Below are 20,491 nucleotides of genomic sequence, written 5' to 3' on the forward strand. Positions count from 1 at the left end.
TGCATCTAGATAGGTGCCTTGGGGGGGTCTAGTTTCCAAAATGGGGTCACTTGTGGGGGAGCTCCACTGTTTAGGCACATCAGGGGCTCTCCAAACGCGACATGGTGTCCGCTAACAAATTGAATGGAAAATCGGCTCAAATTGTTAGCGGACACCATGTTTACAAATCAATCAGTGCATATCCGAGCACCCGATGCAAACTCAAGTAGCGAGCACTTGCGTTCAACACTAGTCGTCATATCATCATCTTTTTTTCTTTTTTTTTTTTTACTTATGAAAAAAAAAACAACCCCAACCCTAACATTAGCACAACCCCAACCCCAGCGTTTATTTTTTACGCCGTTCCTCGTGCGGTATAAGTGATGAGACTACTTTATTCTTCGTGTCGGTGCGATTACAGCGATACCAGAATCATATCGGGTTTTTATGACTGACAGCTGTCACACACTAAAAAGACACATATTTTGTAAAATCTAGTTTTTGCATCGCCATATTTTGGCCGACAGAGTCATGTGGCGGCTTGTTTTTTGCGGGATGAGTTGACGTTTTTATTGGTGCCATTTTCAGGCATGTGACATTTTTTGATCGCTTTCTATTCCAGCTTTTGGGAGGCAAAATAAACAGAAACCAACAATTCAGGAAGTGTTTTTTTTACATTTTTTTTACTCTACTCCGCGTGTGGTAAAATTGATAAGGTGGCTTTATTCTTTGGGTCAGTACGTTTACAGCGGTACCACATTAAGGCTATGTGCCCACGATGCAGAAATGAAGCAGGAAATTTCTGCAGCATTTCTGCATCTCCCTGGCAGAAAAAACGCATGCAGATTGTGCATGCGTTTTCCCTGTAGAATACATGCGGATTCACATGCGTATCCACATGCGTTAACGCATGTGTTTCCGCATATGGACTGACAAGCACTTTCCAGGCGATAGCATCACTTGGAAAGTGCTTGACAACTAGGTCACACTATATAAATCCATGCAAACAGCATGGATTTATACAGTGTGACCGTAAAAATAAAAAAAATAAAGCTATACTCACCCCCGATGCCCCGGCGTGTGCTGCAGCGCTCGTCCTGGCTTCTTCCTGGTTGCCGGGCTCTCGCGAGACAGACTGCGGTCACATGACCGCGACATCATCTCAGGTCCTGGAAGGAGAAGCGCTGCCGGCAAGCAGAGAGAAGCCTCCGGACAGGTGAATATAAACTTTATTTTTTATTTTATTCTTTTTTTTACAGGTACAATGGTACCCAGGTCTGGATGAGAGTCTCCTCTCCTCCAGAACTGGGTACCATCCGCACATTGAGACGCATGATATCCGCTTGTACAAATGTACAGACGTGGATATTATGAGTCTCAATGCAAGTCAATGGCGGAGCTTCCGCTGCGCTGCCGCAAAATTAATGAACATGCTGCGGATTTATGAGCGCTGCAGAAACGCTGCGGAAAAATCTGCAGCATGTGCATTGACATTGCAGAATGCCATTGGGGACCATGGGGTGCGGATTACCATGCGTTTCTTGATGCGCTTCCGCTGCGGATTCCGCAGCGGAAACGCATGAAAAACGCATCGTGTGCAAGCAGCCTTATATCGTTTTTTATGTTTTGGCGCTTTTACACAATAAAAGCTATTTTATAGAAAAAAAATATTTTTTTGCATCGCTTTATTCTGAGAGCTATAACTTTTTGATTTTTCGGATGATGGAGCTGTATGGCGGCTTGTTTTTTGCGGGACGAGATGACGTTTTCAGCGATTCCATTTTTATTTATATTCGTCTTTTTGATCGCGTGTTATTCCATTTTTTGGTTGGCGGTATGATGATAAAGCATTGTTTTTTGCTTTGTTTTTTATTTTTATTTTTTACCGTGTTCACTGAAGGGGTTAACTAGTGGAACAGTTTTATAGGCCAGGTCGTTACGGACGCGGCGATACCAAATATGTGTACTTTTATTGTTTGTTTGGTTTTTTTTCATAATAATATTTATTGATGGGTACATTATATTTTTATTTTTAGTGGATTATTTTTTTTATTTTATTTTTTTTATTTTTACAGTTTTTTTTTTTTTCACTTTCTGGGAGTTTTTTTTACTTTTTTACTTTGTCCCACTATGGGACTTTCACCTTTTTTTATTCTGATCGCCTGCATGGCACAGGAATGCAGCACCATCCCTGTGCCATGCAGGCAGTCAGCGCTGGACAGGGAGAAGATTGTTTGGAGATGCACTGCGCATGTCCAAACAATCTTACTGCTGTCTGGTGACCCGGTTGTTGTCATGACGACATCGTGTCGTCATGGCAACACCCGGGAAGCCGCGGCAGACAGCGCTGGAGGCCGAAAGAGGAGGTCAGTATACCGATCACCTCCCCTTGCCACCGCAATGCTGCGATCGACTTCGATCGCAGCATTGTGGGGGTTAATGTGCTGGGAGCGGTGCTGGACCGCTCCCTGCACATAGTACCGGGTGTCAGCTGTGACAATCAGCTGACACCCGGCGGCGATCGCGCCCGCACAGCCTGTGTGCGCGCGCGATCGCGATGACGTACTAATACGGGTCAGGCTCTTAAAGCCCAGGGCACAGACGCATTTTAGTACGTCATGGGCTTTAAAGGGGTTAAAAAAGCAGAGACCACTTTACTACGCGGTTAGTAATGGGGGCATCTTATAGACGACTTCCATTACTAACCTGGGATTCACGTCAGCCGCCAATACAAGGCTGACTTGAACCTCAGCCCCATTACCCCACTCGCCACCGCTACAGGGCACTGGGAAGAGCGGAGGCTAAGCGCCAGATTTGGTGCATCTTATGGATGCGCCATTTCTGGGACTGCTGAGGGGTGATATTAATAGCTGCGGACGGGGGCTAGTATTCATGGCCCCTTCCCTGGCTATTAATATCAGCCCGCAGTTGTCTGTTTAGCCTTTTCTGGCTAGATTTTATAGGGGGACCCTACATCAATTTTTTTCTGGGGTCCCCCTGTAATCTAGCCAGTAAAGGCTAAACAAACAGCTGTGGGCTGATATTAATAGCCAGGGAACATTGTTGGCTAATGGCCCCTTCCCCAGCTACTAATATCATCCCCCAGCGGTCGGCTTTCCCTCTGCTGGTTAGAAAAAGACACGGGAGCCGATGCAATCTTTTTTTAAATTAAGGTTCTGTGCCCAAGATCCGGACATAGCAGCGCTTTGGACGCATATTTGTTGCGGAGTCCAAAACGTTGCTTAAATCCACATGTGTTCACTAGATTTACCGCATTCAATACATTTTAGTGGTCAAATTTCTGTTGCGGAGACTAGCGACTCCGCACGAGAATTTGACAAGCTGCGGTCCTGAAAGACGCGCCGCATGTCAGTGTCCACAGGTGATCCGCAACCTCTGATGCACACATGATGGACATGGGATTTCTAGAGATCCCATCCACTATGCTGTAACATCTGGACGCTGCGGATTTGATGCTGTATAAACACGCAGCGTCAAACCTGCAGCGTCTCCTGATCGTGGCCATGTACCTAAACACACCCGCAGCATCTCAATTTCTGTACCAGACACGCCAGTCTCCGCTGCAGATTTTAACCGATTGAAGTGTCATTATATGCGGTGGTTTCACATGTACCGACAACAAAAGGGCGGCATTAGAACACAGAGTTTTGGACGCAACAAAAATACGCTGCGTGCAAAGCGCTGATTGTTGCTGTTCGTGGGGATGTAACGGCTAATGAAACAGCTGTGAGCTCTTAATAATGGCCAGGACCATGTTTGCAAATGGCACTTTCCTAGGCTAAAAATAGCAGCTCACAGCAGCCGCATAAATGACATGAATGGAAATGCTAATGAAGATTGGGTGAATTGGATTAGCTGACACCTAGCTCTTTTGTTTGGTGATGACAAGGTGTTAATCAGACCTTTTAATGACCAAACCTACTTAAAGTAAGGTAAAAAGTTAAACACACACACACACACACACACACACACACAGAGCAAACACTTTATTTGAAATACAACAGACACATTCTTTAATCATTTAAATTATATACTCACCCCAGTTCTGATGGTAATCCAAGGGTTTAAGCAATGTCCCACCAAATAACTTTATTTAGCTCCAAAAAGCATTCATTGATGTACAAAAACGCTTAAAAAAAAAAACGCTTCAAAAACCGCATAAAAAAACCCACGTTTTTTCCGCAGCATTTTTCCTGCCAAAGAGATGCAGAAACACTCATGGAATTTCTGCTTCAAATCCTGATCGTGCACACATAGCCTAAGGGTTTGCTCACATCGGCATATAAAATCGGCGAGTGCAAAGTGAGAAGAAAAGAAGAAGAAAAAAAAATTGCATTGCACTCGTAACAATGTTATTCGATAAGGCAGTGCACAACTGCAAGATTTTCGTCACTTGGAAATGGGGTGAGGGAAAAAATATATATACATATCGCAGCATGCTGCGTATGGCCGCGTAAAACGGCCGACACTCACCAATGCAAGTCAATGGGTAAGAGAAAAAAAGGATCGCATGGCACATGGACTATGCGCGTGCCATGCAATTTTTACACACCCATCTCATAGGAAACCCGACAATTCATCAGCCAAGTACAGCAAATTCACAGCGTAAACCATCAGAATAGAATATAGAGAGAAAAATTCCCAAAAAAATTTAAAATTGAGATATATAATTAGTGCAGTGCGTGTGTAGCTTTCTGTACATGTATTTAGCTAATAATTAAATAAATAAAAGAAAACAAAAATGGCGTGGGGTCCCCCTTAGTTTTATTAATCAGCTGAGGGAAAGCAGACAGCTGAGAGCTGGTCTTAACAGTCTGGGAAGGGGGAGCTTCCCAGGCTATTAATATCAGCTCACAGCTGTATACTTAGCCTTTACTAATTATTAAAAAGGGGGGCACAAAAAAATCACGTGGGGTCCCCCTATTTTTAATAACCAGCAAAAGCTAAGACAGCTGCGGGCTGCTATTAATAGGCTGGGAAGGGGCCATAGCTCAGACTAATAATACCAGCCCCCGGCTACCCAGAAATGGAGCATCCAATAGATGTGCCAATTCTGGCGCTTAGCCTCGGCTCCTCACTTGCACTGATGCATTGGCAAGTGGGGTAATGGTTTTGGGGTTGATGTCAGCTTTGTAATGTCAGCTGACATTAAGCCCAGGGGTTAGTAATGGAGAGGCGTCTATAAGACCCCCCATTACTAACCCCGCAAGTTTAAAGCAAAAGAAAACACACACAGAGCAAAGTCCTTAACTTGAACAAAACACTCCCAAATCCTCTTTCACCTATTTATTACCTTTAAAACATCAAATATTCCAAAGGGGTCCGCAGTAAATCCAACCCATGTCCCACGACGATCCACAACTCTGCTACATTCGGATGGTGTGTTGATGACATGAGTCATGTGACCGCTCAGTATGCCAGCCGGAACACACTGACTATAGCGTGAGAAAGCGCCTACGGTGACAAGGTGACCGAAGCATGACAAATTTCTCATACTGACGTCAGTAAGGTGACCGGGGTTCATCTGCTATGAACTTCAGTCACCTTCTTGACATCAGTGCTTGTCACTGCAGGCGTTGGATGCGCTATTTCTGGGATAGCTGAGGGCTGGTGTTATTAGTCTGGGAGGGGGCCAATATCCATGGCTCCTTCCCAGCCTATTAATATCAGCTCACAGCTGTCTGATTAGCCTTTGTTGGTTATTAAAAAAAGGTGGGACCCCCACATCATTCTTTTTTTTTGGGGGGGGGGTCCCCCCTTTTTTTAATAACCAGTAAAGGCTACGCAGACAGCTGTGAGCTGATATTAATAGCCTGGGAAGCTCGATGTTTATTGCCCCCTTGCCAGACTAATAAGACCAGCTCTAAGGTGTTGGCTTTCCCTGGTTAATAAAAATAAGGGGGTATCCCAAGCAATTTTTTTTTTCATTTATTAGCTAAATACAAGTATAGAAAACTAGCTTGAAATGACCGAGAATTACTCTATGTAAAAGCTGAAAACGCATGTAATACAGATGCTAGGTGAGGAAAAACCGCCTGACACTCTATAACTTTTCTGGCTGAGAATCTCAGCTACCGTATATTCCGGCGTATAAGACGACTTTTGAAGACTGAAAAATCTTCTGTCTAGTCTGGGGTCGTCTTATACGCCGGTAATGCTTTTAAAGTTTCAGAAATTGACATGCGGGGATACTCTGGGGGTGTTAATAAGCTGCCGTGGCCGTATCCTTGCCATGTCGGAGTTAATATAAGGTGGAGGGAGTTAAAATACGGCGGCGGTAGGTCCAGACAGTCAGCGCTTCTGTGCTGAAACTGACACATCGCTGCGTATTCCCAGCTCCGGACACAGCGCAGGGCTTCTGTGCCGACAGCTTTCACTTGTCACAGAAGCGCTGCGCTGTGTCCGGAGCAGGGAAGTTCGCATCGCTTCTGTGACAATATATGAAAAGCCGGCAATTCAGCAGCGGCATAAGCCGGCACCCGACAATTTAGAATAGAAAGAATAGAGCTTCACACATAGATTAGATAGATAGAAACATGTCAGTCACATATATATGAAGTACAGTGACAGTATTGCTTACTGTACTTGTCATTTAGTGTAAAGGATTTATTAAAACAAATAATAGTGTTTTCATGCACCGTCTCTTTAAAAAAAGCCGGCCGGCAATTCAGCAGCGGTACCCGACAATTTATAACAGACAGAATAGAGCTTCACACATAGATTAGATAGATAGAAACATGTCAGTCACATATATATGAAGTACAGTGATAGTGTTGGTTACTGTACTTGTCATTTAGTATTAAAATAAAGGATTTATTATTAAAAAAATTGGCGTGGGGTTCCCCTTAATTTTAGGCTCTAGCGGAGGTTAAGCAGACAGCTGGGGCAGATGTTTGAAGCCTGGGAAGGGGGTAATACCCACGGAGCTTCCCAGGCTACTAATATCAGCCCCCAGCTGAATACCTAGTCTTTACTAGCTATTAAAATGGGGGACCCCCCAAAAAAAATGACGTGGGGTCCCCCCTAATTTAATAGCTAGCAAAGGCTAGGCAGACAGCTGGGGGCTGATATTAATAGCCCAGGAAGGGAGCCATGAATATTGGCCCCCTCCCAGGCTAGAAACACCAGCCGTCAGCCGCCCCAGAAATGGCGCATCCATAGGATGCGCCAATTCTGGCACTTAGCCTCGCTCTTCCACGCTGCCCTGGTGCGGTGGCAGGGGGTAATAGGGTTGGGGTTGATGTCAGCTTATAATGCCAGCTGACATCAAGCCCAGGTTAGTAATGGAGAGGCGTCTATAAGACACCCCCATTACTAACCCCATAGTCAAAGTTAAAAAAAACACAAACACCCAGAATAAAGTCCTTTAATTGAAATAAAGACACAATTCTTTATTGTTCTAAATTAAACCATACTTACCGTCACGCCCATTCCAGCTGAAGCCAACGATCTCCTGCAATAAAAGAAAAATAATAAACCAACCTCATCCTTACCTTTCCATGGTTCCCAGGACGGGTCCAGCTCTGCTACATCGAGATGACAGGCTGGACCGCAGCAGAACGCTGCCATCCAGCCTGTCATCCCGCAGACACTGAGAAGCGCAGGCATGCTTGCGCTCCTCAGTGTCTCGCTGTGACGGCATCCAGATGAGCCGACAATGAACTCAGCTCACCTCCTGGACGTCCGTCACTGACAGCGTGGGAAACTTCTACTGCGCATGCGGGGAGCAGGAGAATTTTCCCACGCTGTCAGTGACGTGCATGAGGTGAGCCGAGTTCATTGGACATGATCTCGGCTCATCTGGATGCCGTCACAGTCAGACACTGAGGAGCGCAAGCATGCCTGCGCTTCTCAGTGTCTGCCGCATGGCAAGCTGAACGGCAGCGTTCTGCTGCGGTGCAGCCTGTCATGTGAATGTAGCAGAGCTGGACCGGTCCTGGGAACCATGGAAAGGTAAGGATGAGGTTGCTTTATTATTTTACTTTTATTGCAGGAGATCGTTGGCTTCAGCTGGAATGGGCGTGATGGTAAGTATGGTTTAATTTAGAACATTAAAAAATTGTGTCTTTATTTCAATTAAAGGACTTTATTCTGGGTGTTGTGTTTTTTTTAATTACTTTACTAGAAATTCATGGTGGTCATGTCTAATATTGGCGTGACCCCATGAATTTCGGCCTTAGGGCCAGCTGATAATGCCAAGCTGGCCCTAACCCCTTTATTACCCAGTGAGCCACCGCACCAGGGCCCTGGATGAGTTGGGTACAGCGCCAGAAGATGGCGCTTCTATGAACGCGCCATTTTCCGGGGTGGCTGCGGACTGCAATTTCCAGCGGGGGGGGCCCAGAAAGCTTGGGTCTCCCTGCGCTGCAGATTCCAGCCCCCAGCTGCCTAGTTGTACCTGGCTGGACACAAAAATAGGGCGAAGCCCCACGTCTTTTTTTTTTAATTATTTCATGAAATAATTAAAAAAAAAAAGGGCTTCCCTATATTGTTGTGTCCGGCCAGGTACAAATAGGCAGCTGGTGGTTGGGGGCAACCCGGTCCTGCCTACTGTACCTGGCTGGACACAAAAATATGGCGAAGCCCACGTCAACATTTTTGGGAAAAATTAATTACAAAATTAATAATAATTTAGGGACTGCATCTTTATTACCCCTCAATTGTCATTTAGTGTTAAAATAAAGGATTTTTTAAAAAGAAAATTGGCGTGGGATCCACCATCATTATAGTCTCTAGCGGAGGTTAAGCAGACGGCTGGGGCAGATGTTTGAAGTCTGGGAAGGGGGTAATACCCACGGAGCTTCCCAGGCTACTAATATCAGCCCCCAGCTGAATACCTAGCCTTTACTAGCTATTAGAATGGGGGACCCCCCCAAAAAATGACGTGGGGTCCCCCCTATTTTAATATGTTTATGAGTGACAGTTTTCCTGCTATATAACTGCATGTCATAAGAATTTAAATTAAAAAAGGACCATGTTAAATTCAAATCTGTTTTTTTTTAATTTTTACCGGTGTTTGGTATGCGTTGGAAAAGGGGTAGTCTTATACGGTGAATATATCCTAAACTCTATATTTTAACAGGAAAGTAGGGGGGTCGTCTTATACACCAGGTCGTCTTATACGCCGGAATATACGGTACTTTATATATGCAATTGTGGACGTACCCTAAAGGGCACAAAAGGAATGTTTTACTCCATAGGGAGCACTATGGTGGGCGTTATTACTACCTGGGGCACTAACAGGAGAAGTGTTACTGTTCCCATGTCACACAGCAGGTGCAGTAATAGGGACACATACGGAAGCAGCTCAGCATTAGGGTATCAGCAAAATGAGGTGTTTGAGTAGTTGGGAATAAATGGGGACAACACAGAAAGTGTGAGAAATTAAATGTTTATTTGTTGCAAACAAATCATTTCTAGAAGAAGTCATCAGGGCTGGATGGAAAAGACAGGAAAAGTGAACGATTCCATCAGAAAGAACATCTGCTGTAAGTAATGCTGTGACTTTTTTCCAGCCCGATCGCAATCCGATCGGCGCTGGAAAAATAAACGCAACTGAGCACACCATCATAGGATTAAATTGGTCCGAATGCAATCTGATTTTTTATCAGATTACATTTGTCCAATTCAATCGCAAGTGAGAGCGAGCCCTAACAGCGGAGGTTTAACACCCTAGCCATACAGTTTGCTGCCCGCGCTCCACGTCGGCTTTCCCTCTTTGACCCTATTATCCCCTAAACAGACATACATATGCATAAAAAGTCATCAAAAAGATATGTGATCGAGACAGTGGTACAGATTCAACCCCGCTGAGTCTATTGGAAAAAAAGCGGCACATTAGCAGTCTCTCAGTAGGTTTGACGGAATAAATAACAATAAGAATATCCTTAATATGGATATTAAGAGTTTGCAACTGTTGGACACAGGTTGTGTACTGAAGTGACCGATGCCTGGCTGCAGTACCGCACACGACCTGCGCACAGCGGTGGAGCTGCCCCTATGAGAACGGACATGTCCAGTCCTGTCCAAACCCCTAAATTATTTTCCCCTGAGCAATTTATTTTCCATAGACTCAGTGACCTTCTGGCGCCACCTACTGAGGAACTACAAGTCACAGGATGCCTGCCAGACAATGTAGAAGCTACAGCACTAGTGTGTACAGTGACGTGTATGAATGGTTGTATACTTCACCCTGTCGGGCTGCATGGTCCTATGCCCGTCTTCTGGACCATCAGCCTGAGCCTCCAGCTCCTGCTCTTTCCGTTACCAGGAGAGACTCTCCGTTCTGTTGCTTAGACGGGTCAGCGCCATGACACCCAGACTCCTTGTTTTTGCGCATGAGCAGCTTCTCCACGGCAACGGCGGCGTCAGTCTACCTGGCAACCGCAGCAGTTCACGAGAAGTTTTTGTGCGCGTTCACAATTATTCAGTGCGCATGCGCCTTACCTGTCTGGCGTTCTCTGAGTTGGGAACTTTATGTGAGAGAGAGACTTTTATACAGTGAGCAGCACAGTGCACCACTGTCTGTGGCGATGTGTATGGGGGCCCTGTAGCCGGGACAGTGTTCATGGGGGCACTTACGTGCACCGTATATAGGGACCCTCTAGCTGGGACACTGTGTATGGGGAACTAACTTGTGTACTGTAGAAGGGGACCCTGTAACTGAGGAGTGTATATGAGGACCCTCTAGTCAAGACACTGTATATGAGGACCCTGTAGCTTGTGAGTGTATACGAAGACCCTCTGACTGAGCAATGTGTAAGGGGACCCCCTAACTGGGGCCCTGTATATAAGGACCCTCTGACCAGGGCACTGTGCAAGGTGACCCCCTAGCTGAGACCCTCTGGCTGAGCACTGTATAAGGGGACCCCCTAGCTGCAGCCCTGTATATAAGGACCCTCTGGCTGAGCACTGTATAAGGGGACCCCCTTGCTGCGGCCCTGTATATGAAGACGACCGTCTGGCCAGGGCACTGTATAAGGGGACCCCTAGCTGAGGCACTGTATATAAGGACCCTCTGACCAGGGCACTGTGTAAGGTGACCCCCTAGCTGAGACCCTCTGGCTGAGCACTGTATAAGGGGACCCCCTAGCTGCAGCCCTGTATATAAGGACCCTCTGGCTGAGCACTGTATAAGGGGACCCCCTTGCTGCGGCCCTGTATATGAAGACGACCGTCTGGCCAGGGCACTGTATAAGGGGACCCCTAGCTGAGGCACTGTATATAAGGACCCTCTGACCAGGGCACTGTGTAAGGTGACCCCCTAGCTGAGACCCTCTGGCTGAGCACTGTATAAGGGGACCCCCTAGCTGCAGCCCTGTATATAAGGACCCTCTGGCTGAGCACTGTATAAGGGGACCCCCTAGCTGCAGCCCTGTATATAAGGACCCTCTGGCTGAGCACTGTATAAGGGGACCCCCTAGCTGCGGCCCTGTATATGAAGAACCTCTGGCTGAGCACTGTATAAGGGGACCCCCTAGCTGCGGCCCTGTATATGAAGACAACCGTCTGGCCAGGGCACTGTATAAGGGGACCCCTAGCAGAGGCACTGTATATAAGGACCCTCTGACCAGGGCACTGTGTAAGGTGACCCCCTAGCTGAGACCCTCTGGCTGAGCACTGTATAAGGGGACCCCCTAGCTGCAGCCCTGTATATAAGGACCCTCTGGCTGAGCACTGTATAAGGGGACCCCCTAGCTGCAGCCCTGTATATAAGGACCCTCTGGCTGAGCACTGTATAAGGGGACCCCCTAGCTGCGGCCCTGTATATGAAGAACCTCTGGCTGAGCACTGGATAAGAGGACCCCCTAGCTGCGGCCCTGCATATGAAGACCCTCTGGCCAGGGCACTGTATAAGGGGACCCCCTAGCTGAGGCACTGTATATAATAACCCTCTGACCAGGCACTGTGTAAGGGGACCCCTAGCTGAGGCATTGTATTTGAGGACTTTTTAGGTTGGACGTTTAATATAGGGAGAAGGTAAAGACGTTACTGACAGTAATCACATCAGTAGCGGACACAGACAGCAGACCGCCCCTGTCATGATCAGTATATGGCCCCTTTACTCCCAAACAACCCACCATAGAGCTCCATATTTCAATAATCAGCCATTATATATATTTAGCTCAGTCCCTTATATATGCAATTTAATAGAGAAGTTGTGTTCACAGGCATTGTCCTATCGTCACATCTTAGTTATCGTCCATCTTTAAGATAGGTGATAAGTTGCTGATTTCTGGGACCCCACTGATCACCAGAATAAAGCCGTCATACACATTACATCTCTCCCATACACAGGAGCATTCACTCAGCTGAGTGGTGTTATGTTCTCTATGAGAAAGCCACCGGCAGACACATTAGCTGGCGGCTTATCTCCAGGTGAACAATGCAACCGGCAGTCCGAAATCAGACATTGACAAGCAACATGTCACCCTACCATCAGTCAGCTGGTGACCCCATAGACATTGGACTGTCGGGCGAACCTGGCGACATACATTAGTCTAATCTAATGTATGTGGGGTCCTTACGGGGCGTGAGTCTCCTATTAGTTTGCAGGTCATTGACCAAGTGGTCAGGCCAGTATTCCATGATCGCTGGCGGGGAGCCCTAATCACCGCCTCCTACCTACGGCATCTCCAGCTCCTCTTTTCATTAGCTGTCCTGGCGGGACGTCTTGGGTGCGTCATGCCGCAATGTTGACATCAAGCCAAGCTGGCTAAGCAAAAGAGGAGTCAGATATGCCGTCAAGTAGGAAACGGTCCTTAGGGTTCTTGCCTAGCGACCAAGAAATACTGACCTGAACCAGGGTCCTGCAGATTGATTTGCTCATCTCTACTGAGTAGAGCACCAACGCACATGCACAACTACTGCTCAAAACAGAGGAAAAAAGGGTCACTGTTCTCATGATCAGTGCATTTTTCGGGGGTCAGACAACCCTCCACAGCAGTGAGGTTACAGTATCAGTGAGGTTATAAATATAGAAGGACCCCGCACCCCACCTGAATGCCATCACTGCTGTAATTTTCTAATGATAAAAGTAAATGCTGTATTCTAGTTGGTTGCCACATGCAATTCCACCATACTTTTTTGGGTATTATTTTTTTTTATAAATTTGACACTGGAAAAAAAATGACACAGTAGTCATGCCAGGGTCACTCATGGTGATTTGCAGGATGACTTCTCATTTTCTGTGTGAGCCTTCAGAAAGTAATTTACTCCACTCGAGTGTCTGATAGTTGACAAGCTGAAATACCAGAATATCATGCGAGCGCCCCATCTGAACGTCTACTTTGCTCTCGAGAGGAGTTCATTGCAGTTCACAACCTTCCTCTTTCACCTAGTGATGCAGTGTGACATCAAGTGCAGACACAATAACACATTAACCGAGGGAACAGATGATAGAGCGAAATAAATGAAGTCAAGTTCTACATAAAATCTAATACAGTCATGGCCAAAAGTTTTGAGAATGACACCAAAATTATATTTTCACATGATCTGCTGGCCTCTGGTTTTTATTAGTGTTTGTCTGATGTTTATATCACATACAGAAATATAATTGCAGTCATATTATGAGTACCAATAGGTTATATTGACAGTTAGAATGAGTTAATGCAGCAAGTCAATATTTGCAGTGTTGCCCCTTCTTCTTCAAGACCTCTGTAATTCTCCCTGGCATGCTCTCAATCAACTTTTGGACCAAATCCTGACTGATAGCAGTCCATTCTTGCATAATCAATGTTTGCATTTTGCCAGAACTTGTTGGTTTTTGTTTGTCCACCCGTCTCTTGATGATTGACCACAAGTTCTCAATGGGATTAAGATCTGGGGAGTTTCCAGGCCATGGACCCAAAATCTCTATGTTTTGTTCCATGAGCCATTTAGTTATCACCTTTGCTTCATGGCAAGGTGCTCCATCATGCTGGAAAAGGCATTGTTGGGCGCCAAACTGCTCTTGGACGGTTGGGAGAAGTTGCTCTTGGAGGACATTCTGGTACCATTCTTTATTCATGGCTGTGTTTTTAGGCAAGACTGTGAATGAGCTGATTCCCTTGGCTGAGAAGCAACCCCACACATGAATGGTTTCAGGATGCTTTACAGTTGGCATGAGACAAGACTGGTGGTAGCGCTCACCTCTTCTTCTCCGAATAAGCTGTTTTCCAGATGTCCCAAACAATCGAAAAGGGGATCCATCAGAGAAAATGACTTTGCCCCAGTCCTCAGCAGTCCACTCCCTGTACCTTTTGCATAATATCAGTCGGTCCCTGATGTTTTTTCTGGAGAGAAGTGGCTTCTTTGCTGCCCTCCTTGAAACCAGCCCTTGCTCAAAGAGTCTCCGCCTCACAGTGCGTGCAGAAGCACTCACACCAGCCTGCTGCCATTCCTGAGCAAGCTCGGAACTGCTGGTAGTCCGATCCCGCAGCTGAAACAGTTTTAAGATACGGTCCTGGCGCTTGCTGGTCTTTCTTGGGTGCCCTGGAGCCTTTTTGACAACAATGGAAGCTCTCTCCTTGAAGTTCTTGATGATGCGATAGATTGTTGACTGAGGTGCAATCTTTGTAGCTGCGATACTCTTCCCTGTTAGGCCATTTTTGTGCAGTGCAATGATGGCTGCACGTGTTTCTTTAGAGATAACCATGGTTAACTGAAGAGAAACAATGATACCAAGAACCAGCCTCCTTTTAAAGTGTCCAGTGATGTCATTCTTACTTAATCATGACTGATTGATCACCAGCCCTGTCCTCATCAACACCCACACCTATGTTAATGGATCAATCACTAAAACGATGTTAGCTGCTCCTTTTAAGGCAGGATTGCAATGATGTTGAAATGTGTTTTGGGGGTTAAAGTTCATTTTCTGGGCAAATATTGACTTTGCAAGTACAGTAATTGCTGTTAAGCTGATCACTCTTTGACATTCAGGAGTATATGCAAATTGCCATTACAAAAAATGAAGCAGTAAACTTTGGAAAAATTACTATTTGTCTCATTCTCAATACTTTTGGCCATGACTGTACATATGATATTACAATGCATCCGGCTGTATTATACAGCCATCGCCTGACACTGATTGCAGCGATCGGAGCTAGCTCAGATAGCTACCAATCAAATGCAGCTGTCAATCTCAGACAGCGGCATTTAAAGGGGATATATCTGGGACTTTGGTTATTTTTAACTATGGGGCTAAGAACTAACAGGCAGGTAGTTGCTAACTATCAGCTTGTTCTACCCGGGGACGATCTCTGCCAACTTAGAACGGTCATGGACCGCCCCTGCCAGCAATTCTCCTGCTTCTTGTGACGCCACTTCGATAGAGAAGCTTCTTGTCTTCAAGGCTGCTATGTGGATGGAGCATCACTGCCAATGTCATGCTGGCCCTCAATCAGCATGACTTCAGCAATGACACCCCATGGACAGAGCATCCTGGAAGAGAAGTCGCTGCTCTCTTGAAGTGAGGTGAAATTAACCTGGAAAGTCACAGCCTGAGCCAGAACAGATTGTCGCAGGGCAGAACAGACAGGAAGTTAGGGACTACTTGCCTGTACGTTCTTAGCCCCATAGGAAAAAAAAACTAAAGTCCCAGATAATCCATTTAAGGCCACGGCCCCACTATCAGTATTGGGTCAGTATTTTTTCTCAGGAGTGGGAGCCAAAACCAGAAATGGGTGACAAATACAGAATTGGTGAATTGTTTCTATTATACCTTTTCTCTGATTGTTCCTCACCTGGTTTTGGCTCTCAGTCCTGAGAAAAAATACTGACCGAAAACTGACCAAATACTGATAGTGGGGCCGTGGCCTAAGTAGTAGAATCCCAGTGGCGCACCTGTTCATTGCAACATGTGCATTAACTGCCAATAGTTTCCCACGGGGGCTTGTCGAAGGCCACCTCTGCTGCCATCTTGGTGCTTGGTGAAGATAAGGCACGAGCAGGGCTTTACATAACATCTTGATTTTTACTATATACTGCAATACTGTGAGTTTTTTACATCAGTATATGTAAGCCTAAACCAGCAGTGGGTGATAAATACAGAAGTGGTGACGTGTTATTATTATACTTTTCCTCCGATTGTTCCACTCCTGATTTTGGCTTACAAATACTGAAGTACAATACTGACCAAATACTGAAAGTGTGAACATAGCCTATGGCTGACTACAAAATGAGTTAACTGAGAATCCATTAGTCACCTCACTATGACGATCTGACAGGGAGTTTATAACAGTTTTTTTTTTTTTTTTTAATGAAGCTCCAGAAGAAGCCATCATTCGTAGGGCGAAACCCTTAAAATGACACCTCGACCTCTGCCATGAGGTGGACTGATCCATGTATTTGTTTTTAAATGCTATTTTAATTTAATACCCTTTCACTGCTTATCTGGTGTAGTGGATCTACACTATATTGTGAGCTGTACGTCTGCAGGACGTGTCGTACTCACCTCTTCCAACAAGCCTACAACCTGCAGTAACCATCGCTCCACCATACCGCTGCACGACCAGCTCTACCCCCACCTACTGCATCCTCACCCATCCCTTGTAGATTGTGAGCCCTCGCGGACAGGGTCCGCTCTCCTCCTGTACCAATCGCTGACCCATTTTTGTTCAAATTATTGTACTTGTTGTTTGCTATGTATACCCCTTTAAAACATGTAAAGCGCCATGGAATAAATGGCGCTATAATAATAAATAATAATAATATATTCTGTTTTATTGGTTTAGGTACCTTGTAACTAGCATTTATCGACTTTACTTTAACTTAATCGTAACAATTAAGCCACTTTCACCCGTTCAGTATTTAATCAGTATTTCACATCAGTATTTGTGAGCCAAAACCAGGACTGGGTGAAAAATGCAGAAGTGGTGACGTGTTTCTATTATACTTTTCCTCTGATTCTTCTTCCACTCCTGTTTTTGGCTTTGGTAAAATACTGACCGTGTGAATGTGGCCTTCCAGGGATACTGGCTGTGACTCTGTTCACATTATTATTTTTCTGTATTAGGTGGTGAGCTCTCTCCCACTTCTGCCCCATGTTGTAGCATGGTTTTTATTTATTTTTGCAACTTTACTCATATAACTTTTTTTTTGTCGTTCTTCTCAACTGATTTATAACCACAGACCACATCAAAGTTGCATGTGCAGCAAAACAAAACCCGTAAAAGCCGAAAGGCATAATATTTTTTAACGAAGCCCAACTGCAAAAATTATTTTTTTTCCAAAATACATGCATTTAGGTAAATATTAAAAAAAAAAAAGTCCCTATAAGCGAACAACTCCTTAAAAACAAAATTGGACAATCCCTTTAACATAGTAATGCATGAAAATTACTGGATCACTTTTGCTCTCATTGTTAACATATTTGTTTAAATAAAGCTACGTGAAAAGAAGAAAAAAAAAAACCCTCCCCAGCAGCAGCAGCAGCAGCTCTAGCCCCGCCTCCCTGCACATCCTGTAGGGGTGGCCGGACAGTGGGCGGGGCCTGAGTGACACAGGAGCTGGGAGCCTGCAGTCTGTGCATGGCAGAGGCGAGGGACAGCTCAGCACAAGGAGGCTGTGGAGGGCGCAGGGTGGGCGGCAGCTCCTGATGTGGGCTTGTGGCTGAGCTGCTGTTTGCAGGAGGAGGGGGAGAGATTCTCTGGAGTGGATCTGAAGCCCAATCCCTGGTGATCTTGTGCTTGTGAGCTGTGCAGGATGACCCAGGACGAGGGCACTGTGCAGGGGGGGAGTGGGAGCCCTGCTGTGCCCCCTGCTCTGCCCTCTGAGGAGCCTGGCATGATCAGTGTGGATATTACAGGACTCTTCTATCAGTTTGCCAAGACTTTTGTGCTGATTTTCCCTGTGTATGTGCTGGGATACTTCGGGCTGAGCTTCAGCTGGCTGCTCATCGCTCTCGTCTTCCTTATGTGGTTTAGGAAAAATAAAGGGAATAAAAGCTCCAGGCTGCATCGGGCTCTGGCGTTCCTGGAAAACGAGGAGAAGACGGTGAAACACAGCATCAGCTCTGCAGACCTGCCCGCCTGGGTAAGTGGCCACCAGCACCAGGCTGCTGGCAGATGTTTGTAGCTTTGTGCTGCGTATGGGACCAAATATCGTACGACGGTTACACTTTTTCCTTTTTAACTTAGAAAGATCGCAAGCGAATGGGGTCACGTTGCAACCCGCAAAGCACCGTAAACGCTGCAAGCAAGTCATAAAAAATCGACTTTTCGCAACTTGCTTGTTTGCGGTATTTTGTGGATGACACTTCTCAACGGTGAAGCCGCGGCATACAGCGTTTTTTTTTTTTTTTTTTTTTTTTTTGGTCGCCGGGTAGCCCCAGTCTAATAGGGGGTGCAAATCCTAAATAGTATCTAATTTTGCACCATGGACTCATCGTCCCACAGCCGCTCGCAGAATACACACTTTTATCGGCCATACAACTTGCATTCAAAGTCGCCGTCTAATCCTGTCGTTTCCGCCGGGATCCTTTTCTGTTGGTTTTAAGAAATAGAAGTGATGTACAATACAAAATCACTTTTTAATACCGTGTTAGCTAGAAAAATCAATGTAAATACTTTTATACCCAAGAATGACAAAAGTATTCTCGGAGGGATACCTTTTATTGGCTAACCAGCAAATTATATATATATATATATATATATATATATATATATATATTATATTTATATTTCTATTTATATTTCTGGTTAGCCACTAAAGGGATCACTCCGAGAATACTTTTGTCATTTTTGGGCATAAAAGTATTTACAAAAAATAGAACACTTTAAAAAGGGCTATGCCATTTTCTAGAACGCGAATTTGCTTTTTTTTAGGGGAGGGAATGTGGTGATATACCGTAGTTACATGTAACACCATGCAATTATTAAAAGGGTTTTCCCGTAAACTACAGCGGTCCTAAAGTCTTCTCACAAGTATAACCGGCGCTGCTCCATTGACTCCCATGGAATTCGGAAGTGGTAATGCACGTGAGTGATCACTACTCTTAAACTAATAAGCGTTGGTCACACACGCACGCTGCTACCCCGTTGCTGGGTGCAATGGTCGTACATCCCGTGATGGGTGATGAATGTGGGTTATGGGACACATCCCTTTAATATAAGCACACCTCTTTAAAAAATGTCACCACGTTCTATAGGAGTTGTAGAAAATGACATTTGTTGGCACACACATCCTGCCCCCGTGCAGTAGGGTGAATATCGGGCACATCTGCATGAGCATATTACCATCAAGGGCACGGCTGTGGGTGTTGGCACGGTTTTCCGGCTTGTGGAAGTATTGTCTGTAAGTTATTTGGACAGGACAAGGTGTTCTGCAGTAGAAGGGCTAGGCTCATGGCATGCAGAGCGAGGCCCATAGACGTGGCTGGAGCAGAATGGTATGCGTATGATCAATGCATGAGTAATGTGGCAGCCGAACAATAGCAGCTTCAGGTTTTAATTGCATCCCGTGGAAACTGCAGATATCAATATTTCTATCTCAAAGGGCTGTAAGTTGCATCACGCTTCTCGGGTAGCAGTCACCCTAGTCTATAGGTATGATTAGTGCTTTGTTGAGCTTCTGCAGCAGCTTAGTCTGCATTCCTTTTGCAGAAGTGCTCTAAAATAATCCCCGACCTAGTAAGTAATAGCCCAGTCCAACAGGTCTGTCTTTTTGGGAGGGTTGGAGTTTATGCCTGAGGCTACGGCAACTTCCTTTTTGGCATTATAGTATATAATAATAAGTGCATGCATCTGTGAACCTTTCACATGGGCAACATGATAGGAATCCCATAAGCCATTTATCCTATTACTAAGGTCCTTGCTATAAGGCAACGTCGGCCATCTATAGAGTGAGTATGTCCGCCCAACGACCTTCGCCCTGCCAAGGATGGACACGTAGAATCAATCCTATGCAGGGTAACGTCATACAGACACCGCCACTGTACAGGATTGATCGATACCGCGGAGGTTATGGCTGTTACAGATCCGAGTTCTCAGTAGACAAGGTCCATCCACTGGACATCAGACACACGGAAACATCAAAGTCTGCCCTGATAACAGGAATCCAGAGAGTACTATTACAGGAATGCACGGAGCATTAGTCACCAAAGCCATAAAATTGCCCAAAAGCGCTCAGTTTATGCGTTATTTACCAGGGAGCTATGGAAACAACCAGGCGCCCTCTATTGGGCGATAAGGCCAGGCACCCTTAAAGGGTTATTCTCATCTTCATAGATGAATATTGTCTAATCGTGCCTGTAAAAAAAAAAAAAAAAAAAAAAGAGTACTTTGGCAATTTACTGCTTATTAAAATTGACAGCTTCTCTTGAGATATTAACACCTTACTTTTGTTTAGAGCTCGTTGCTTAGGAGACCGACCACCGCCGCTGTCTAGTTTTTAAGCACCGTGCTGAAGTTGACAGGCATTAGGAGGTAAAGGTGTGCGCTAGAGACTCTGGCCAGCTTCAAGACCAGTGTTTACAAGCTCAATAGAAAAGAGCTTGTAAGCACTGCTCATATTC

General features: G+C 45.4%; 2 protein-coding genes across 7 annotated transcripts in view; one reads left to right on the top strand and one right to left on the bottom strand.

Annotated features, from left to right (window-relative positions):
* Window positions 1-20,491, bottom strand: part of DYNC2I1 (dynein 2 intermediate chain 1) — a 102,183-nt gene that overhangs the window by 79,722 nt on the left and 1,970 nt on the right. The window contains exon 1 of one of the 4 annotated variants that reach the window (XM_073677674.1): window positions 10,192-10,383. The exons of 2 other annotated variants lie outside the window; for them this stretch is intronic. In XM_073677674.1, the coding sequence (XP_073533775.1) occupies window positions 10,192-10,206 (15 nt within the window). In that variant the 5' untranslated portion in view covers window positions 10,207-10,383. Of the gene's footprint in view, window positions 1-10,191; window positions 10,384-20,491 lie in introns of those variants that run through there. One more of the 4 variants, XM_073677675.1, reaches the window with a different exon arrangement.
* The window catches only part of ESYT2 (extended synaptotagmin 2), a 150,268-nt gene continuing 147,218 nt past the window's right edge, over window positions 17,442-20,491 (top strand). For all 3 annotated transcript variants that reach the window (XM_073677679.1, XM_073677680.1, XM_073677681.1), the window contains exon 1: window positions 17,442-18,012. In XM_073677679.1, coding sequence (XP_073533780.1) covers window positions 17,683-18,012 — 330 coding nt within the window. In that variant the 5' untranslated portion in view covers window positions 17,442-17,682. The remainder of the gene's footprint in view (window positions 18,013-20,491) is intronic.

The sequence above is a fragment of the Phyllobates terribilis genome, unplaced genomic scaffold, assembly GCF_046119375.1.
Source record: "Phyllobates terribilis strain yellow unplaced genomic scaffold, ASM4611937v1 Scaffold_4__5_contigs__length_816908805, whole genome shotgun sequence".
Classification (NCBI taxonomy): Eukaryota; Metazoa; Chordata; class Amphibia; order Anura; family Dendrobatidae; genus Phyllobates; species Phyllobates terribilis.